Raw genomic sequence first — 21,165 nt, 5'->3', positions numbered from 1 at the left:
ACTTACAAGAAACAGAAGCTGTTTATAATCTGCACTGTAACAAAAAAGATTGGGCCACTTTTCTAGCTCAGTGGTTTTTGACTAAAGCTAGACAAAGCTAAAAAAATTGTTCTACTACTCACAAACTCCTAAGTAACCAAGAAAAGAGAACACAAAGGGGAATGTCTTCCAGAAGAGCCCCATCATATAAACAACTTCGTAATTAGTATCTTTTTTAGTTTCCAGTGAAGCTAACACAGAAATGAAGTGAGAGTTATCCCTAGGATGACACCACCATTTTAATTTAGTACAAAACCCTAAAATACACGTTGATAGAAATGTATTCTGCTTCCTAACTGCATTTTCACCTGCTGTGGTTTTGAGGGTTGGTTTGGTAGATGTAGAAACCTATATGGCTTTCATCCAGGACTTGGACGAAGTACCTAATGTTACAGCTATCTACCTGCTGTTTATTAAGTTCCAGAAAATTATTCTTAAAACTGCATAGTTAACTATACAATATAATGAACACCCGTGGTTCAAAATTTAAAGTGCACACTACATTTAAACCATCTACAATCCAAATTCAGGATGCAATTCATTAATGGGTGAAGATCTCAACATTTTTCTTCCGACCCAATTTCACTGCGTTCTTAGGCTTGTCTTTTTATCTAAGACTGAACAAGATGCATTCTTCCAGAAGTGCAACTATACTCAGTATATACAAGTGTCTCAAGTGAGAGGAAAGCACTCTGCATCTTTCACTTGACAACAAAACCAAGGTCCTTGAAAGGCTGTAAGGAAAATTGTATTATCAGGCTAAAATAGGCATGCTTTAGTGGGAATTTGGGTCTAGTTCTGCTTATCAGCATGGATTTGGTAGAAAGTATCCTCAGCAGATAGGAGTTGATGCCTTTTATTAAACCACTGGTAAAGCAACACACTAAGATATCTGCACAGCCTACCATACAGCAGCCAAGAATGATGAGAACCTCATTCTGATGCATTAGTACAGAGCTTCAAATTAAATAAACTCAAGAATGACATTTACACAGTAATATGATAACTTTCCAGAGTTACACTCTGAGAAAAATGGAAATAATCACTATTTAACATCAAATGAAATTCAACAGCTTGTTTTTACCAAGGTTCCAACAGCAAATAATGAGCAAGCACTTCTGGCCTTAAAGAAGAAGGAAGTACCACGCTGACAAAAAAAATGACATGTCGCATTAGACTAATAAGTGACTCTCAGATTCCACAAGAGAAATTCTATAAAACTCCACAACTGTTGATTCTGTTCAAAAGATGCACCTACTTTTCAGAACCAACCCATGTAAGAAGGATTTCAGTACTCGTCAAAGTCCTAATTTCAATACAGACCTTGGGGGGGGGGGGGGGGGAGAAAGCTGTCCTAGTTAAGAAACAGTGTTGAAAGGAAAGCTAAAAACAAATAAAACATACATCACTGACTTGTTTATTTCTGAAACGAGCAAGAAACTTCAGAAGCAAACACAGAGCTCTGAAGTTTGAAGTGTGGTTTTATATCCCTCCCTCTCCCCAAATCAAGGGCATAGTGTTGTTTCTAAGGTAAAGCCCAGAACCAAGAACCAGAGCAGAGTTTTAGTCCCAGCCACCCTTTTCCCATGATATATTCGGGTAATCTTTCACACTGTGTTACGAGGGTTTGTTCTTTAGTTTCTGCAGATATTCGAAAAGACCTAGGATGGTTTCTGTAGCCTCTTTCCTGGGGGTACATGGAAGTTCATGCATAAACCTTCACATTTTATACAGATGAAAAGCAAACAATGAGTCTGAGGTTCTTAATGTTAAACACCCATGTGACTGCAGCCTTTGTCACCTGGATGATTCAATTTTGTAGTGGAAGCTACAAAGGAAGTTCCCAAACTGGGTTTTGTGCATGTGTGTGGTGGGTTTGTTGTTTTTTTAGGGCCCCCCCCCACTTTCTTCAAATAGCATTCATTTTAGACATTGAAATATAAAAATATCACAACAGTCATCAATGTCAGAGAAATTATTGATTACAGTATTTTTTAAAAGCAATCCAACTATAAGGAAAGCACGCAAATAAACTTGTGAGACGGATATAATCTTTGGTGTAGTGTTTTGGGGTAGGTTTGTTTTTTTAAGTCCTAAATACAGCACAGGAAGATGAAAAGCACTAGTGATTTTACTCTAATGAAGCTCAAGCTATTTTTAGAGGGAAAATCTCTTTTAAATGCTGAAGTGCTTGGCTGATTTTCACATTCTTTTATTAAGTTATTTATAAATAATAACGATACCCAGGAGAGCATCTTCCTTCATTGCCTGCAAGCTTTGAACCTCCCCAAATTCTCATTAAACTACTTCAATAACTTGCTCATACAGTCATGTAATTACAGTCACATAATAAGCGGTGAAGTTTCTTTTTTCCAGAAGACATGAACTGTCTCCCTCACTGAGGAATATTTACTATTAAAATATGGAAACAGATAAATGGTGCTCAGTCTGGTGTTGTAGTTAAGTATACAATATGCCCAAGTCTCGTATTCAGTCTGGGACTGTTACAGGGGAAGTCGATCCAGCCACTTATGAAGTGGCCTTGTGTCATTCTGCCATGAATCTTCAAGAGACAGAGGTTCTGCCAGCAGGCTTGGAGATAAAACCTATTCAGTTCCATATATAAGGCTAAAGGAAGGAATCACTGATGCATAACTGCAATGAAAAAAACTCTGCAGCAATAGGAGACAGAGCAGAAAAAAACCCCAGAATCATATTTTGAAATAGGATTACAATACAAGTCATTGTGCATCTTTAAGTAAGCTTTTACAATACCAAAAATCCTCCTTTGTTCAAATCCCTTCCTTGAAAACCATTTTATTTGTGCTGCTGCTCAGACAAAGCATATAGCCCTACCCAAAATGTCCGTATTATGGATACTCATTGGTAAGTCAGTCAGTACGGTAATTACCACAGTCATCCTGACTGGCTAGCTGAGGCACTAGCACGAGCTTTTAATGCAATAGTTTCCCAAACTTCCTTATTCCAGGAATAAAGAAAAGTCAACGGTACGTAACTGCGTTTCAGAAAACAGTGACAGACCACTGCCAGAGCTCTTGCAATTAATGGCCAGCAGAGAAACATTTTAACCCAGATTCCTCAATCTCTCCTTGCACTCTATCTTCCAGTTCAATAGACAAAGCGCTGCAGCTTTCCATTACTACTGCACAGCAAGTCTGCAGCCAAACTACACCATAGTTGGCGCTTCTTCGCAAACAGTCCAAACCAAGGCCATGGATAGCATGTATTGTTCTTCCATAGCAGATCTGTTTTGTTTTTTCATAACTGCTATAAAGCAAAGAAAATTATTATCAAGTGCTGCTTCAGTTAAAATCTGTATTAAAATTAAGAGAATGGAGCAACAAGAACACCACATTCTGCTTTGACATGAACAAAGAATAAGTTCAATTTAAAGGCAAGTTTTGCAATTAAAAAAACCCCAAACCATTATTTGGCCTAACTAAAGCAGAGCTCAGCAGTTCTGAGGCTGCAGAGCAGGCAGCCAGCAGGCACCCAGGGAAGAGGCTCATCACATTCGTCCCTCCCTGCTGCTTCCCCAACCACCTTGGGAAGGAAAAAGGAATTGGTGAATTAGCTGTTTTTCCTACAGTCTCCTTCCTTCCAAGAGAAGATGAAGAAGATGCAGTGGCAATCCATGCGTCGGCCGGAGCAGTTACTGCCCAGGCATCTGTGTGTCCTCCCCCTGCAACTGGAGGCGAGGGAGGGGATGGAAGGGGAGATGACAGCAGTTCTCTGGTTTTAATCCAATACTGAAGGTCTACTGAAATCCACAGGAACCTGAGCAGCAACAGCACAGTGAATGGAAGTCGAGGCGTGCAGAATAGAGAACAGGGATAACAAAGAAAAGGAAATTAAATTAGGGTAGAAAACTGGTAGCTTTTTCCCAAAAGATCAACACACCTGTAATCAAAAACCCTGTAAGGTGTCTCAGCATCTCATTAAGCTGACTTCCCCATGCAAATCAGTACTGAAGTGAAAATTTGTAAGCAACGTCAATATTTAGAAGAAAAACGGTCAACAAGTCACTCCCTCTATTAAGATCTGGACTGTATTAGGAACAAAGTTTGAAAGCAGTTTCCCGGTGATTATTCTCTACTGAATGTGACCATTTCTGCCCAAACAACAACAGGAAATTTGAAATAGTTCTGCTGAGAAATGAAATGCAATAATAATAGTAATAAAAATATTTAGTACTCCAGAGTACTTCACATATATGAAGTACTGCACGAACATTAATTTATCCTAATCATCTCCATGAATCAGGTATGTATTATTAATAGCCCCATTATGCAACTGCTGCAGATTCCCGTTATTTCTTCTGCTCACTTCTCTTATTCCTCTTTTCTCTTTCACATGCAGAACACACCCCTCTTTGATTTATTTGCTCTCCTCCTTTTCTCCTTCAAAGTCTCTCACCTACCTAATCTGGCACCCCTCTCTGTTCCCAGTGCTAAACATTTTAAGACACACAGGGGTGTTTTATGTCCTTAGCTAGCCTGAACACTTTGAGCAGGTTCATCTCATCTACCTGCATCACTTAGATCTCATACTCTAAGCTGAAATTTTTTTACTGGATAGACTGATAGCCTGCATAGCAACACTCACCAGAAACATCCAGTCATCTGACAACAATTAAAAAACCCCACAGCTAATGATATCTGCAGCAGCACTGGCACCTGCTTCACCACCAGCCATTTCTTTTGGAAAAGGACAAATGTCTAATTTTTGAGGACTGGAGCTGAGTAATAAAGCAATAGTCATACAATGGCCCTACAATGACAGAACAAATCTACTACAGCAAATGCTGGCAACCACTAAGTGGTCTAGTTTTCATCTAGTTTTACAAGGAATTCATCATAGGTAATAAAATCTGTAATTTCTATCTAAAACTTGGAAGCCTTCACCAATTTTTACACCATTTCATCAATATAATCTGATATGGTATCGCTCACATACAATGCAGGTACTAACACAAGGGAAATTTTCACCCACATACACACGCAATATTGCAAATTTAATCAAACACATTAGTCTCTTCTTTGCTGACTTAGGCTATAACTCTTCAATAACTGCAGAATTTATCAGGGCAAACACCAAGTTGACAGGACTCTGTCCTCTGAGGCAGCACTTTTCAGAGCAGTTTTTGAAATGCTAAGCTAGATCTATTCATCAAAATTGTTTTCTTTAGATGGAAAACAGTATTAAAAGAAAAAGGATGACTGGTTTACCTCCCTGGCCAAAAGCATACAGAGAAGATGAGACAAACACCTTTACTGAATGGCACAGACACGAGAAAACAAGCATTCAAAAATCAACTGCAAACATGACTGCGCCAGATTTGACATTTCTTTAAGCATCCGACACGCCAAAAGATCTGAGGTATTAGGTAAAATTATTAACAGGGCATCAATATTTGACAAGACTGGTCTTCCAGCCTCATTTTAATTAACAGGTGTTAGCTTTTTAATTAAAAAATTTAGGCATTATTGTTTTTGTCTCCAGAGGTAGGTAAAACTATCCTGGAACTATCTGTATAGAAATTAAGTAGGAAACTGAGTGACTTAGAAACTTTATGCCTCCTATCCACAGTCAATAAAATTTCTCGACAAATCTCCTTTCCCAATAAAACTCAGAATCTGCTGATTTATAAAATGAATTGAACCAGCAGCAAAGCTTTCAGTTGAAGAGGGAAGAACACGATATGCTTCCCCTAACCCTCCCCGAAGCGGGGTGCGGCAGCGCAGAGCCCCGCATGCCCCCAGCCCGAGGGCTGCCCCGGCAGCACCGTGATCCTACCGTGAAAGCGCACAACACCCTTGTGCCAGCAGCGCTGACACAGCAGCCAGCCCCACCCAGGGAAAGTGAATCCAAATGGATGCACGGTCCTCACGGCTTAATGGATAGCAGTTTTACATATTACAGGCATAGCAAGGGTTTGCACAGCGCTTCAGCTGTTGTAATTCCCTCAGTGCTTAATATACGTCAGATCCTTTTATTCATCAAAACTTTGGACTATCAGATTTTTTATTTCCCCTCCTTTTTTACCATTACCTACATATGTAAAATTAAGACAGGAGGATTCTCCCCCATTCTTAGTCCTTCCAGAAGAGATGATGTTCAAAATGTGACAGAAAAATAAAAAGCCAGATTTAGGCAAAAAGCAGAGGTCCAGCTTCTCTCTAAAGTCCCTCCCAGAGAAGAGCTTTCTGGCTCTCCTCCTCTTACTCCCAAGTGAGATACCACCACAAACAATACCGCCTGGGGCTGCCAGCATGCTTTTTAAAGAGCATTCACGGAAAACGTCACCAAGACTAAACTCAAGTTTCCGCTTACCCTGTCTCACATGGTAGTACATAAAGAAAAAGGCTGACAGACAAGTCTGGTACTCTGCAGTGGGGTAATAGCTCACACATTCTTCATTATCAGATCATGGAATAAATATGTAATAGGTTGAAGTACTTAATACCATAAATTAAGCAGGGTCAAGACCAAGTGAACGCTCCAATATTAGATACGAATATATCATTTCTGTAGCCTTATTTCATTACTTTACATTACATTCAAATAATTTCAATTTTTACTGTTGTGTCTTTGTGACAATGTATATATATTTATAATGTAGTTCCACCAACTAGTCTAGCACCATGATTTACTGCACTGCAAATATTCAGCATCAAGACTCACACAAAGCGCGTCAGCTTATCCTAGGAGCACGTTTGGTGTAATCTGCCAGCTCCTGGTGATTTCTTGGGACCTTTTGCTAGCTTTTACAGCTTTTTGGCATTAATAGCTCATTAACTGCTGTCTCTGAAGACAAATATGTCGAAACTCTTTAATGACTTCCTCTGCCAGTATCTCTTTCTGAGCTTACTGATTCTCAGTTTAAAAGTTTTGAACATCTTGCAAGCTTTGATTTCTCGCCAAGGTTGTCTTCTGCTTCTACACCAGATTTCTTCATACACCTTACAGTTATCTCCACCTCGCAGTAGTATTCCATGCTTAGTTTTGGCCCTGTTTCCTAAAGATCCCCAACTCACACTTATTTCTTGTTTTCTTTTTCTCAGTGTCGTGGGGGTTTTTTTAAGTCTTGACATTTTCAAATAATCACCTAGAAGATGGCTTAACTGTTTCTGAAACTGCCTTTAATTCTATTTTACATGCATTTTTATCTAAAAACATACTGGAGAGTTTAGCGTGTTTAAAGAGATCAAAGTAATCAATGCCTCAGTGAATGCTACGCTCAAATTCTGAAGACATCTGCCAGATAACATTTACAAAATGGTTTAAGTTTTCTTCTCTTCATTGTTCCAAACTTTTCAAAATAGTGCACTCAGAGGAATATCAGTTTCTTAGAAGTATATTTTACAACTCCAGAATTATTTTATTTGTAGCCTTCTTTAACAAAATGCCAAATGTATAAAAGAATTTACCACCCCTCCAATTAAAAAAACAAAGCAAAACAAAAAACCCCAAACACATAATCTAGAAAGAACCAGGTTTACTCAGATTAACTGACATTGATTCTTCAAAGTACAACATTTCAGGTAACATTCACCTCCAAAATATTAAAATTGGGGTTTTTTCCCTGGAAACTTTACATTTCCTGATCATGCATGTTTAATAATAAATTCAACCTAACAAAAGTAATAATTCAAGCTTTAAATCAATTAATTTCTAAGTTTTAAATATATTAAGGAATATTGAGGATGAAGTGGTGGTAAGCCACAATCGAAAAATTTGGTTTTAATTTCCTGTAAAAGCTTTTTGTGCAGTTCTGGCTAGAAGTTTAAGTTACCTTTAGGAAAGCACATTTGAGAAAGCTACAGGTAATTTTGTATTTATTTTTTTTTTAAATGAAAGCCTGCCCTCTTGTGTAAGACTGAGGTTTAGCATGACTACAGTCAAGAACACAGGCATGAAGATCAGTGCTACTTCTTGACTATCTAAACACTCTTCTATCGGGATGTGCTGCTTTTGCTGAATGGGGAACACACAAAGCAGCTACTCACAGTCTAACGCCCTCTCTGCAACAAGAATAAAAAGCACTTTCTACTTTGCTTGTTATCTTGGCCAATAAACTAGATTCAATTTGCAAATATTTAAGCGCACAGGTCATTTTGGAATCAGTCTCTTCCATCCCCTTTTGTACACATCCAGTAGAGACAAAAGGAAAATAAGGTTCTTCTTTGCCTGACTCTGACAAATAAAGAAGGAGAAAGGGAAAAACAGCTAAATCATTGGGACTTTCTGTTTTGTTTTTTTAACCCTTATCCCAGTTAGTATACTATAAAGGCATCTACTTCCTTAAGAGATGATGCCAAGCATGAAGTCTGAGTCACAAGTGACTTGCGAAAGCCCACCGAAGACAACATAGAGATGTCACTTAGCGTTGACAAGATCCTAAAGTCAAAATCGCTTAAAGCCACCATGACTACTACCTACTATATGCACTTTGCCGTCAGCATAAGCAATAAACGTTTATCCAGCTGCATAAGTAACAGCACTGTCACAGAATACATAGTGCAAGGCATTCATTGTGGACATAAATGTCTACAAATGGACAAAGCTTTCATGCATACTTGAAATTAACACTGTTTCATCCCCCAAAAAAGTTAGGCACTTCCAACATAAGTAAATAACAAATAACACCTACTTTCGAAGGTGTTCATGTTCCTTCAGGAATAGTTCCGTTCTTCTGTTATTCACGCCAGACCCACCTTTATACGATCTAAAACCCAACAACAAAACAAAACAGAATCTTACCACAACCTTAATAAGAGCTGTGAATTCAAGTAACTTCTTTTGCTTTATTCAGAGCACAGACGAATAAGCTATGCCAAGTATTCTCCTACAGGAGGGTTTGCACCTTCTCCCTCTGAGGACATCCCATACCATTACTATAACAAGCAATAAAACTTACTCAATATCTTTTCGTACTGATCCCAACAGATTCTCCCTTTCTCGTATTGCCAAGAAGTTTGCTTTGGTTTTGTGGAATTCGTGCGTATAATCCTGTAATAAAACAATTATTCCAAAATTAGGATCCTGAGATCAATTTAACAACACAACATACTCAAGTAAGAGCCAACCATCTTTTAAAATGTTACCTGTTCTCTAACATGAAGTGCAAGAAAAACGTATGAAATTAACATCAAAAACGCTTGGAAGTTAATGCAAAGTATTTTTAAAACTCACTGCTCTTACAGTAGTTGCTAACTTTTGATAGCTACAGCTAAGGTCATAGAGGGAAATCCACTGTAATTCCTTCTCCCAATTTCATATATCTTCACCTTTCTGATGAATTATCATTTTGTGTTGGAATTTCCCATTACTGGTTGGATCAGAAGCCCTAGTAAAACCTACTTATTTGGTGTGGTGAAGATGTTCTTGGGTTTATTTTGTTAAGTTACACCAGATGAAAAAAAAAGTCTTTTCTGAACAGTGAAGATGACTTTTTTTTTTTTAATGTTCAAGTTGCAATTTTGCATTTGAAAACATTTCAGGCAGCTAATACTTCTTGAAAACCAATTTAACTGGCAACTGGTGTCCACCAAATCCATTGTAAACATTCAGCACTATTTTTCATAGAAATGCTATGGCTTTTAGAAAACACTATGCTTTTTACATAGTGCATTGCACAGATACAAAACAAATCAAACTGTACCTGACCAGCCAAATAAAACGTGCATTTTTAACAGTACTATGCCATGAAAACATCACCAGTTTGAAACGTGGTTGATTTATAACACTAATCAGCAGCTTTAGCCATCACATTTCCTTCAACTCCCTTTAGCAGTTCAGATGGTTTTACAATCATATGTTCTTAAGTGTGATGTTCCCTCTCATATTGCTATGTGACAGACCACACAAACAAGATAATTCATTACAGTACCTCTCCCCTTTTGCTATATAAAAGACACCTACATAAGATGGCATGCTTTACTGTTCTTTCTTAGTTAGGTACTAGTCACCACTATGACATTAAAAAATGCTATTTTTTAAACTCAGAGTTCACTGATTGGGGTGCCTGGAGAAAAGAAAAGTGAGATGGCATCGGTGGCATTTAAATCTTCTGGTTAGACACTCAAGCATGCTGCCATATCAGCACTGCTAATAATTACTCCAAAGAAACAAAATAAAAGCAAGAAGGACATGCATTTGTTACCTGCAATATGTCTCTATGACGCTGTAACGTATGCATCAGTGCAGCATTCAGGGACGGGACTCCTGCACTGTTTGTGTACTCTGCCATTTTGTCATTTATTCCAGTAAGCTAGAGGAAGGAAAAAAAAAACCACCCCAAACATGAAATGGCTTATTCTTGTGAGAAAGTTACAATGCGTAAGTTGAAGGAGCTAGCTCTAACAACAGACACATACCTTCAGAAAACTTGTCCGTCACTCACTCTAGTGTTTCCTAACATTCATCACAGAAACCTGTACTGCAGTATTTCCTAGACGCTGAAGTAAAACCACAGTAACTTGAATTACCTTTCCCAGAAGTTGTTCAATCTCCACAGCCATGGTCTCAAACATTCTGTCCTGGCTTGATCCATTTAAGAGAGGAGTTGTGTCAGAGCTAAGGAAAAAGAGAAGGTGCAGTTACTGAAAAGTACATCATCTTTTCATGAATGCAAGAAATAAGGAAACACTAGCGTTGGGTGTTGGCAAGCTCCACTACCCAGCTTTCCTAGAGAGATGAATTAAGTTCAGAAAAATTACATTTTCTTATCATAGATGCCTTTAACTCTTATCTGAACTAATGACACAGTATCACCTGGGGAAGATATAACCTCTCCTTGGAAGATATGCCTGACACCAAACACTTGTCTACTACCAGCACGTGTCCAGCACCAATGCCCTTCTCTCCCCAACTTTTAAGCTTGATTTATTTATTTATTGGCAGGAGGGAGCACTGCACTATTAGCATGTTACACCAGCTACATAGCTACACCTTAATAACACAGTGCTAGGACAACTCACTGACCTGTTAAGCATTCAGTGTTCCACAGAGCAATACAAACCACACAATTTCTCACAATTACCATTTCATACAGTACACCTTCCCCATGCGCTTTTTAAGATAAACTAAAACCACAATGAGAAGTCATATCTAAGCAACAGAATAGAAGCACACCACTTAGTATGCCAACCTGCACAAGTATGACAACTAATACCTTTCAGAGACTACTCATTGCTTTGGTAATCTACCATAACTAGAGTATGAGAAGTAAGTTTTGCACAGGACAGCAAAAATAACTAAAACAATTAGATTACATGGCAAGTAACAGCACAGAGCCAGAAACAAAACAGAAACTAGGACTCTGATTCACAAGTAACATGATCATTCTTGAGGCTCTCAGGCTCCCAGAACCAGAAATTCATAGAAAAGTTCAAAATTGATTCAATCATCAAATTAAATAAGTAAAAATACCAACACACATACATACAGCACTCACAACTGACACACAGTGTTGGGACTCACAATTAATAAGCAAAGAACGGCAGTTTTTAAAGGTTGCGCACAGGGACAGAGAGGTTGATAATTAGTGCTGCGGAACTGCAGGAAAGACCTCAACTCTGGCCCATAAGCTAGAAAGACTTGAAAAGTTTTATCGTACTAATTCTTCAATCAAACATGAATCTGCCTAAAGCAAACAGAAATTATTCATATATATACACACGTGTATGCATGTATCTGGTTCATGTATACATTAAAACATACATATAGCTCTCACTATTATTACTCAGCTTAGGAGAAAGCCAGAAAGGAACAGCTACCCCTCCTGAAGGGAGGGCTGGCCCTCTGCACAACCTTGGACCAGTCACAGCTGCTCAGTGCTCCAGTTCCCTTATTAAAACAGGGATTACAGATACCACACCAGCCCACCTGGGAGGTGTAAGGCTAAATTCCCCTACCACTGAAGTCCCTGAAAACCTCCTGCTAGTTTAACACCAGAAAAACTGGAAAAGAAGCTGATATAGCAAGCATGAAAAAGCCCTATCATCAGTTCGCACAGTCACCCCAGTTACAAACTGAAGTTTAAATTCAGCTTCCCCTAGTGACATATACGCTCTTACGATGCACCACTGCAGCTCAGGCACCTTTCTGACTCACATGCCAATATCGCTTGATATTGCATCAAGACCAGCACCACAGCACCAACAAGTGCTGAAATGAGCTTCTTAAGAAGCTCAGCATAAAAGCCACAGGTAGGACTAGCATTGAGCAAATTATAAAAACGAACCAAGTACCACAAGCAGCACTTAAAACATAAAAGAAATGGGCTAGTACCTATACCTGTCGCGCCTTCCGTCTCGGGTGCTGCTGTAGCTGGTGCAGAGTTTGCTGAAGGAGACCAGCTTCAGGTCCAGCTCGTTCTCCAGCTGCCTCGCCTGCTTCCTGAGATCTGCACAGGGCGGCCGAGAGTGGGGGAGAAGTCACAAACCCGCACGGTGACCCCCACGCGTTTGGGGGACGCGTTTTCACGAGGTGCTTTCAAGCGGAGCTGGCGCAGACCGCTGGGGAGCCCCAGAAAGGGGACCCCCACAGCGAAGGGGGGCCCGACAACGGGGGCCCTGACAGAAGGGGGAGCACCCCACGCTGAAAGAGGGGCGGTTCACGGCTGAACACCCGCAGGCCCCGTCCCACGCGACCGGGAGGGTCCGCCGCGGGGTGCCGCCCCGCTCGCCGCGGGGCTCAGCCGGGCACCGACGCCTCACGGCTGAGGGGCCGACGGGGCCACCGCAGCCTCCGGCGGCGCCGCCCCCCCCCCCGGAGGCGGGCAAAGGGGACCCGGCGGCGGTTCCACCCTGCCCGGGCCGGGCCGTGCCCCGGGAGGGCCCCGCGGCGCGCAGCCGCCCCGTCCCCGCCACCCTCAGGCCCCACTCGCCTTCCCAGTAGTTGCTGCTCCCCGCCGCCATCTTTGTTATCCAACGTCAGCCGCGGCCCGGCGAGACCGCGCCGCCGAGAAGGGCGGACCAGAGCGTCTTCCTGGAGGCGCGGCGCCCGACGGGACGGGCGGACCTCCCGCTGCAGCGCCCCCCAGCGGCTGGGCGGCGCCTCGCCCCGGCCCCGGCCCCCCGACCGCCCAGCGTCCTCCCTGCAGCCCCGAGCCCCCAGTGCCCGTTGTAGGAAGAACGAGACAACCCCGGTGGACATCAAAATAGTTTTATACAGATTATTGGATCTCAGTATACAGGTAAAAAACAGAGGGCCCGGCTGAGGGCAGAGCCAGGCCTCGCCTCACGCCGCCCCGTCCCGCTTCCAGGAAAAGGCGATTCAAGTCCCTTTTAAAAACGTACATTTGAAGGCACAGTGCACGGACCGACACGCTCCGGGGACAAGCACCCGCATGGGACCAGCTCCTCGCCAGAAGCGGCACAGGCACTCCCGCAGATGGACGGACAGACAGACAGACAGACTGATGGCGAGGGGAGACTGCTCCTGCCTTCCCAAAACTGGCAACAAAGCCCCAGCGCTTACTCGCTGCAGCTCCGAGCATGGAGCGAGAGCCAGAGACCCCACCTGGTCCTGCCGCGTAGAAAAGCCTCACACGTTTGCAAAACATCTCAAATCCACTCACCTTAAAAGTACGCACCTACTCCACGCTAATTGCAAAACGCACTCTCAGAGGCAAAGGGCCAGTTCCTAGGGAGATTTATTGCTAGTGGGGCAAAGCAAGGCCAGCTCAGTCCGTTACCTGCTGCCAGAGCAAACAGAGCCCAAACAGCCCTTTGCAAACTCAACTTTAACAAGACACACAGCTGGGGTTTTATATTAAAGCCCTCAGAAGCAGGAAAAGTTCAGAAATTAGGCAGGGTTAACACTATTGCATGCTGCAGCCCATCACACACGGAAAAGGGTCACGGCCCAGGACCAAACCCCATCCCCTGCTCAGCACGATGAGCTGGGAGTAGGCACAGGGATGTTCATGGCTCCTGCAGACCGGAGGCAACAAGAGCAGCTCTTTCACGCCACAGGGATGCAGGACAGGAGACCGGGGAACGCTCAGCCTCACCTCCCTGTTCCCAGCACACCTCCCCAGCCAGATCTTATCACGTGCTTCTTGCAATATAATTCCCCGTGGAACAAGGAAGAAGGTATACTGGTGTCCAAGGGTTATCTTTGTCCCTCCAGATAGCTGCACAAAATCAGCACGCAGCTGCTGAGACGATGAGCATGGCAGTATGGCCACAGGCATGTGGTTCCAGAAGGGCATCTACCACACGCAGAGGCAAGGAACAGCTCCTTCCCAAGGTGATGTGGCCCAGCAGCCTTCAACAGGGAACCTGCTGCACTGCTCCCCCAGAGGAGACCAGGCCAGAGCCCTGCAGAACAGACCCCATCATACATTTGGGTGCAAACACCCCCTGTAGACACCACGTGCAGGTTTTGCTTAGCGGACCTCCCCAGGCTGATGAAGAACGGATCAGCTCAGGGCAAACTGGATGCCTAAGACGTTGCTGTGCCAGGCTCCTGCACCCTGGAGCTCGGGTCAGTGGGGCAAGAATTAAAACAGAAAGTGAGCAGCAAGAAAATAAGTGCCTATTCTAACCCCAGCCTTCTGCCCAGAAAGCACAGGAACGTCAGAGATGCATAAAGGCTCTGGAAATCAAACATTTCAGCCATTCTTCCCTTCTGGACATCCCTTCTATTCCCCACAAATCTAATGTGTCCTGGGGATGCATGCTGCGGCTCCTCTTTCCAACTTCCTGCCAAGTGCTACAAAACAGAATTTGGCTGCTTTTCCCTTCTCCTTCAGGACAGCCGTTCAGCCCTTCCTCACGCCTTGCACCCAGGACACAACTGCAGACACACAAGCAGGTGGAGCTCTTGCTACATACTTCAGGGATGCTGTAGTAGCAGAACAGAGCCAAGCCAGTAGGCTAATTTGATGCCTACCATCACCAGAGCTTGATGAGAGAGTGTTTCCAAAGTGCTCTGATCACTAAATGGTATTAGGTGGACAATGGCAAATGGTGCAGCTTTTCTTCAAAATTTAAGACTGAAGCTGGGCCATGGATACTCCCATGACCTCTCCCTGCTGCTCCAATCATGCTCAAATACAAAGCAGTGGTCAGACTTCACTGTTTCCTCCTGAATAGTGGTGGACTTGAGCAAAACTGATCAGGTGGAGTCAGTAACTGATTGCTTTTCTACAGTATCCACCACAGTTTATCCATTTGCTTAGAACAACCTTCAGTTGCTCTTTCAGACGCCACGCTGTTGTAACGCAAACATGAGACCCCCAAGGCCAAGTCTACTACACAAATGAGAAGCAACCAGGGGTGATGGGGATAAAGTGTCTTTCTTCCCCAGAAGTCAGGAACAGCAGAGCTGGCAAGCAACTGAACTTTGTCAGAGTTGTCTGAAGCTCTGACATTTGCTCCTTTCTCCAGCTCACATCAAGAATGGATGTCATCTCCCCCAGGTTTCAGGATGCCGAGTCACTGCCTGGAACTAGCAACACATTAGAGGTGCTCCACAACCACTGCAGATCATAGCAGGCCACAGCATCTCATAGTGGGGAAAAGCTCCAAGGGAGCAGCTGAGAACCAAGTACAGTCTTTTTCCGAGGGCTGCTCTGCAGAATGTGGAGTCAAGTGAAGGATTTGGCTTCCCCCGAGTACAGAGTGGAAAACGTGAAATCAAGACAGGTAGAGAAACTGCTTTGGAGTGTTGTAACTACGACCCCATGCAGGTCTTGGGGCACTTCCCCACCATCTGCTCACTGTGTTGAGATGCTGGGGAAGTGCTAGGAACTCTGCTGGCCACCCTGCTAAGTTGCCTTTCAAACAATGTCGTATGAACCTCCAGATCTTGACCCAAAAATGTAACAAGCCACGTCCTTAGCCCAAACACAGCCTCCAACACCCACTGATTTGCACGTACATAGGGACAGAGCAAACAGCAGAGGGAAGTTGGGAGCTGCCACCTACACCTCTGGAGGACACATCCTGCAAGCTAATGTTTCAAAACTGAACCACAGGGATCGCCCCCCACCACCGCTCTGGTCCATGAGAACCTCCTTTCCCGGGAGGTGTCAGTGTTTGCTGGAGTACAATGTTTCTTCTTCAGTGTCTGTTTCATCCTGGAATTCATGGCTCAGGAGGGACTTCTTTGAGCCAGTGGACATCATGCGGATTTCATCCTCATAATCGTCGTGGTGCTGCCGGAGGCGGTGGAAGCCATCCTTGTGTCTGTTGGACTTAATTGAGCAGACACACCAGATGATACAGGCAGTGAGGACCAGAGCAGACATACTTGCACCTACCAGAAAGAAGACATTAAAGTTAATGCCATGTTCTCCCACCCCAGAGACTCATAGGCTTGTCACCAGCTCTCTTGCCTCCTACAGTCACAACCACTTTCCTCACTTCACTGTGACCCTGCTCCTTCCTCCTAGGCCACAGAAAACATGCCATGCAAGGAGAGCTGCTCCCAGAGCAGCACTGCACTAGCTTTATTTTCTGTACTCACAGTCTAGGATAGCATCACTGAGCTCCTCTGCAGACCACTGGGTATCAACTTTAGCTTCCCCAGCAGCTGCCACCTCAACAAAATAAAAATCTCTTAATACTTCCCTGGTGCCATACCACTCAAACGAAACCTTGGGGAAGAAGCAAGATCTCCTAGGTCCCAGCTCTATGCACAAACAGGCTCTCCCCATTCCAGGCATCTCAAAGGCCATTCTGGACCCTTCAGACCCCTGCAACTCTCTACTTCCTCCCTCCCTCCCATCTGCCAGCCCAGCATCAGCAGATCCAAGGGTTCTTGCACCAGTTTGCAAGGACAAGCATGTGTTCAGAAGGGAAAGGAGGCTGAGGGGAGACCTTATCGCTCCCTACAACTGCCTGAAAGGAGGCTGTAGAGGTGGGGGTCGGTCTCTTCTCCCAGGTCACAAGTGATAGGACAAGAGGAAATGGCCTCATGTTGCGCCAGGGGAGATTTAGACTGGATATTAGGAAATTTTACTTCACTGAAAGGGTTATCAAGCACTGGGACAGGCTGCCCAGGGAAGTGGTTGAGTCGTCATCCCTGGAAGTATTTAAAAGCTGTTTGGATGAGGTGCTTAGGGACATGGTGTAGTGGTGGGCTTGGTAGTGTTGGGTTTACGGTTGGACTCGATGATCTTAAGGGTCTTTTCCAACCTATACGATTCTGTGATTCTGTGAAAGCAGGAGATGGCTTATGTCCGCAGGCTACTTTTCCAGTTCAGTGAAGAGAAGGGTCATTGTCAGCACAAACTGGTACAGAAAGCAAAGCTCAAAGCTTTGGTCAAAAGTGTCACTTTACCTGCAACAGTTACAATCAGCTCCCTTGGCAGACCAAATATCCTGTTTTCTGTGTCAAATACAATGAACACAGAGCTGGGTGCATCATGACGTACAAAGACCTGCAGAAAGATAGGAGAGCTCAGACTGTCTCAAAGCTTGCACCTCGTTAGGTGTCCAGACAAGAGAGGTACTTGCTGACCAGGGCAGGACCAGGCAGATGCCAAAGACAAGGGCAACGGAAAGAAAACCTACTTCTCAAAACAACCCTGCTGTGCTGGGAAATTATTCTCCATCCATTATATCAAGGCAGAAAACAGCTACCCTGGGCACATAATGAGCAGCTAAACACTGCCAACAAGGCAGAGCCCAAATAGGGGATGCCTTTATATGACAGGGAGCAGGGGGAAGATCTCCAATACAAACATTCACATACCTTGACATGTTTCTGCTGGTACCCTTCGGCTATCACATTGATGTTATGCAAACCTGGAGCCAACAGCACATGGAAATAGCCACCTTCTTTAGTATAGACCCTCAAACCTTCATTAACAACAATGGTAGCTTTAGAAATTGCCTTGCCACTCTTGTCTTGGACAAACCCATGGACTCCCTTATGAATCTGAAATAAAGCATTTCAAACACTTCACATTCAGATCCAAGCGTATGCCACATTTCTAACTAAAATAGGATCTAATCCTCCCCTCAAAATACAGCCCATTCTCCATCCCTGACCCCCATAATAAATAAAAGTGCACGATACTGCAAGGACTGCTCAGCCCACCGTGAGGCAAAACAGCAGAGAGGTTTAACTGTCATGTCAACACATTTCCTGGTCACTTGCTGCCTCTGTTCAATTCATTCCTCAAGCAGTCTAAATTTTGACCGACTGTAATTACACAGCACCAATAAAAACACAAAGACGCTCCATACCGCTCTCTTCCTCTCCCCCGTCCCACTACCTTCACTCCTTGCCAGAATTTCCTCTCACAGACTGCGGCTCACCTCCACAAGCATGCTAAGGAGAGATTTCCTGTGGTCTGCCCACAGGCCGGGAAGCTGCCCTGCACTCGGGAAGTAACAGCAGCTGGTGTAAACAGTGATCTCAGGACAATGACCAAACATAACGCTGAAATCCTGCAAAAACCAAAACCACAGTTAGAACAAAATAGGTGGTATTTAAAAAGCTTTGCAAAGTGCAGCTGGAGGTGGGGAAGTTTTGCCCAGACATCTGAACAAATATGCTTTTTAATGCTTGTTTAGCAGAGATGGAAAGCCTTGTGCCATGATGAAGTACCTTCATACTTCCCAAGTGACTGTGCCATTCAGAGCCACGGATCACGCCACCAGGAATATTCTCATCTATGAGAGCAAGAACACAGCTGTCAGACAGATCTGCTCCTAGCAGAGTCTAGCACAAGCTGACGTGGGGGTTAAAGGATTCAACCAAACATACCTGACTTATTTGGACAGCCTGGCTGGCCCAAATGCATCAGCGGATGGTTGTTTGCATACAGAGATGCCAAATGCTTCAGTGTTTCTTTGTTCTCCACTACAAAAAGAAAAGTGAGACTTTTTGTAGAGTCTAAAGTGAGAGTGCAGCTCCTATTCACTGGAGGGGCAGATTCCCATTCTAACACCATGATCCTGTACTAAACAGTGACACACATTGTTTCAGGGGCATTCCAGATTTCCTCTAACACAGAGGGGTGGTAACAAAAGCAGACTTTATTCTGGCTTTGGCAGAGGAAAGGTTGAAATACTGTTGTAGGAATGGAAATGGTAAGTGTACTGATCCCTAGCTGAATCCTGTGAGGTTTTATAGCTTTATTTAACAGACTGCCAACTCCACATCCAGAGGGCTGAACACAAGAGGAGGCTATAGAACACCACCAGCGCAAGAAGCTCTTACACCATGTGGTCACATGAACTTCTGCAGAGACAGCCCAAGGGTAACTATGCGTGCAAGGCCCTGGAGGAGTTAGTCATACCTGTCTGCGCTGGCTTATCATATGGGTAAGTGACAAGTAGAGATCCTCCATCTAGTGCAACAGAGAGGCTGAAATCCTGCTTCAATATCAAGTTCTCTATGATGGCTTTGGTCTCAGGCTCTCGTGTCCCCGAGTAGCGGGAGTAATTGCCTGTAAATCAGAACAAAAAAATAGAAAAGAAACTGTTGACAACAGTTTCCTCTGCTATTTGAGAGGACAGCAGAAGGACATTCTTTGTTTATGTCTGAAATTAAGTCTGCTGCATGCATTAAAAGGTATTTGTTAGACCTCAGCAGATGCACCTGACATCAAATAAAGCACCTAGGCCACACTACCCATGGGGGAATTCATCTGCAAAGCTAAACAAACGTGACAGACCACTATTTCCCCAAGCTATTTACTTTTGTGATACAGAGGGTATTTCATGTGTGTTTGCCCTCCTCAATGTCACTGAACTGACATTTTCTTATGAAAGCATTTGAGATGATCCCAGCCAAACCTGGCAGAGAGAACACTTCATCCCCAAGAAGAGTGGGCATAGCACTGATACAGTGCTATGGATACAGCAAGCAGTTACATGGAAACCAGAAAAGCATGAAAAAAGGAGACTGTTTCCAGGGAGCATGAACAGAGGGCATTTTTTTCAGAAATAGGGGGTTGAAAGAAATCAATTAACAGGAAAAATACATTAGGTGTTGTCCAACCTCTGGACTATTCCTAGAGAGCTCTGCTTTGTCTTTGCCTTGCAAATAAGGGACTGCAAATTACCATCTGCAAGGGGGATCCAAGCTTTGGAAGCTTCCCAGCAGCTGTGCTGCCTGGCCTCCAGGGCAGGAGTGCTGCTCTCTTTACAGGTAGACCCTGTAACCAAAGGGCTACACCCAACCCTCGAGCAGCTAGCAGGAGGCTTCTACAGCAGCCAGCATTTCTACAGGGACACTACACATCACTTTGCTTTAGTTCACTTTACTTGTGAAGTCTGTGTCCAGATCTCTGCCATGAGCATTAGTCTGGCCTATCTTCGATGTGCAGCCTCTCTCCTGCGCTATCTCACGTCCGTCTGGATTCAGGGAAGGCACAATCACAATCCGTGTTCGGTCAATCAGCTGAACAAAAGGAGGAGAAACAGTGCATAAAGTGCAATTAGTAGGGTTCATTCTCTGTACATCTCATTTGTCTGGATCTCATCCTAGGAACTGCTGCTTATATTGATATCAGCAGTCAGAGGTTCCCACTGGCCCCACGGATTTCACAACACCTCCCTATTATGTGTGGGATCGCTGCAACCCACAAGCCACCGTTAACAAGACAAGTCTCTCCCGGTGAGCACTGTTTTCTCAGGATATAACTGCAGGGCTCCAAGATGGCCCCTTGCATTGGCTTCTCACCTTTGTAACAGCAGCGTTCTTCTTGTAGTTCATGCAAAGAAATTCTGCCAGTGCCAGGAGCAGCTCTGTACCAACGGGAGCATTTCCATGAATACCAGCAACAAAGCGGATCTTTGGCTCCTCAGGCTCAGACTGGTTGGGCTTGTTGGATATTTCGAGGGACCAGATCTGACGGAACTCGACGCTCTGACCCAAACTGCCAAGAGATGAGAAACCAGAGCATCAGCTCAGGAACGGAGCCGGACCCCTAGCCTGACCTCATGGAGAAATCCCAGTGTGGAAAGGAACTGCTGCCTACCTCCATGAGGAGGCTGCAGAGACACATGACACAAAACACAACCCCATCATGAGAGATTTGCAGCAGCACGGAACCAAATTCACTATGAACATCAGTTTGAACACAAGCATCTGTGTAAGAATGTGTCCAGGTCCAGATGTACAGGATGCCCA

At 43.9% G+C, this 21,165-nt stretch overlaps 2 protein-coding genes across 6 annotated transcripts in view; both read right to left on the bottom strand.

Moving 5' to 3' along the window:
• The window catches only part of GOSR1 (golgi SNAP receptor complex member 1), a 34,430-nt gene extending 21,374 nt beyond the window's left edge, over positions 1-13,056 (bottom strand). The window contains exons 1-8 of one of the 5 annotated variants that reach the window (XM_072882080.1): positions 12,953-13,056; positions 12,355-12,469; positions 10,551-10,638; positions 10,226-10,333; positions 8,981-9,072; positions 8,714-8,788; positions 3,648-3,837; positions 3,304-3,327 (exon numbers count right to left, since the gene is read on the bottom strand). In XM_072882080.1, coding sequence (XP_072738181.1) covers positions 3,319-3,327; positions 3,648-3,837; positions 8,714-8,788; positions 8,981-9,072; positions 10,226-10,333; positions 10,551-10,638; positions 12,355-12,469; positions 12,953-12,983 — 708 coding nt within the window. In that variant the 5' untranslated portion in view covers positions 12,984-13,056 and the 3' untranslated portion in view covers positions 3,304-3,318. Of the gene's footprint in view, positions 1-3,303; positions 3,328-3,452; positions 3,838-8,713; positions 8,789-8,980; positions 9,073-10,225; positions 10,334-10,550; positions 10,639-12,354; positions 12,470-12,952 lie in introns of those variants that run through there. The other 4 variants (XM_072882076.1, XM_072882077.1, XM_072882078.1 and 1 more) reach the window with 4 other exon arrangements.
• A 158-nt stretch (positions 13,057-13,214) lies between these two features.
• CPD (carboxypeptidase D) overlaps positions 13,215-21,165 on the bottom strand; it is a 28,071-nt gene continuing 20,120 nt past the window's right edge. Inside the window, exons 13-21 of the mRNA XM_072882669.1 lie at positions 20,716-20,911; positions 20,298-20,433; positions 19,328-19,477; positions 18,793-18,888; positions 18,634-18,698; positions 18,342-18,473; positions 17,773-17,958; positions 17,359-17,458; positions 13,215-16,332 (exon numbers count right to left, since the gene is read on the bottom strand). Of these exons, the coding sequence (XP_072738770.1) occupies positions 16,106-16,332; positions 17,359-17,458; positions 17,773-17,958; positions 18,342-18,473; positions 18,634-18,698; positions 18,793-18,888; positions 19,328-19,477; positions 20,298-20,433; positions 20,716-20,911 (1,288 nt within the window). The 3' untranslated portion in view covers positions 13,215-16,105. The remainder of the gene's footprint in view (positions 16,333-17,358; positions 17,459-17,772; positions 17,959-18,341; positions 18,474-18,633; positions 18,699-18,792; positions 18,889-19,327; positions 19,478-20,297; positions 20,434-20,715; positions 20,912-21,165) is intronic.

The sequence above is a fragment of the Ciconia boyciana genome, chromosome 17, assembly GCF_034638445.1.
Source record: "Ciconia boyciana chromosome 17, ASM3463844v1, whole genome shotgun sequence".
NCBI lineage: Eukaryota > Metazoa > Chordata > Aves > Ciconiiformes > Ciconiidae > Ciconia > Ciconia boyciana.
The sequence above is the reverse complement of the archived record's forward strand: the minus strand, read 5'-3'. Positions and strand labels throughout refer to the sequence as shown.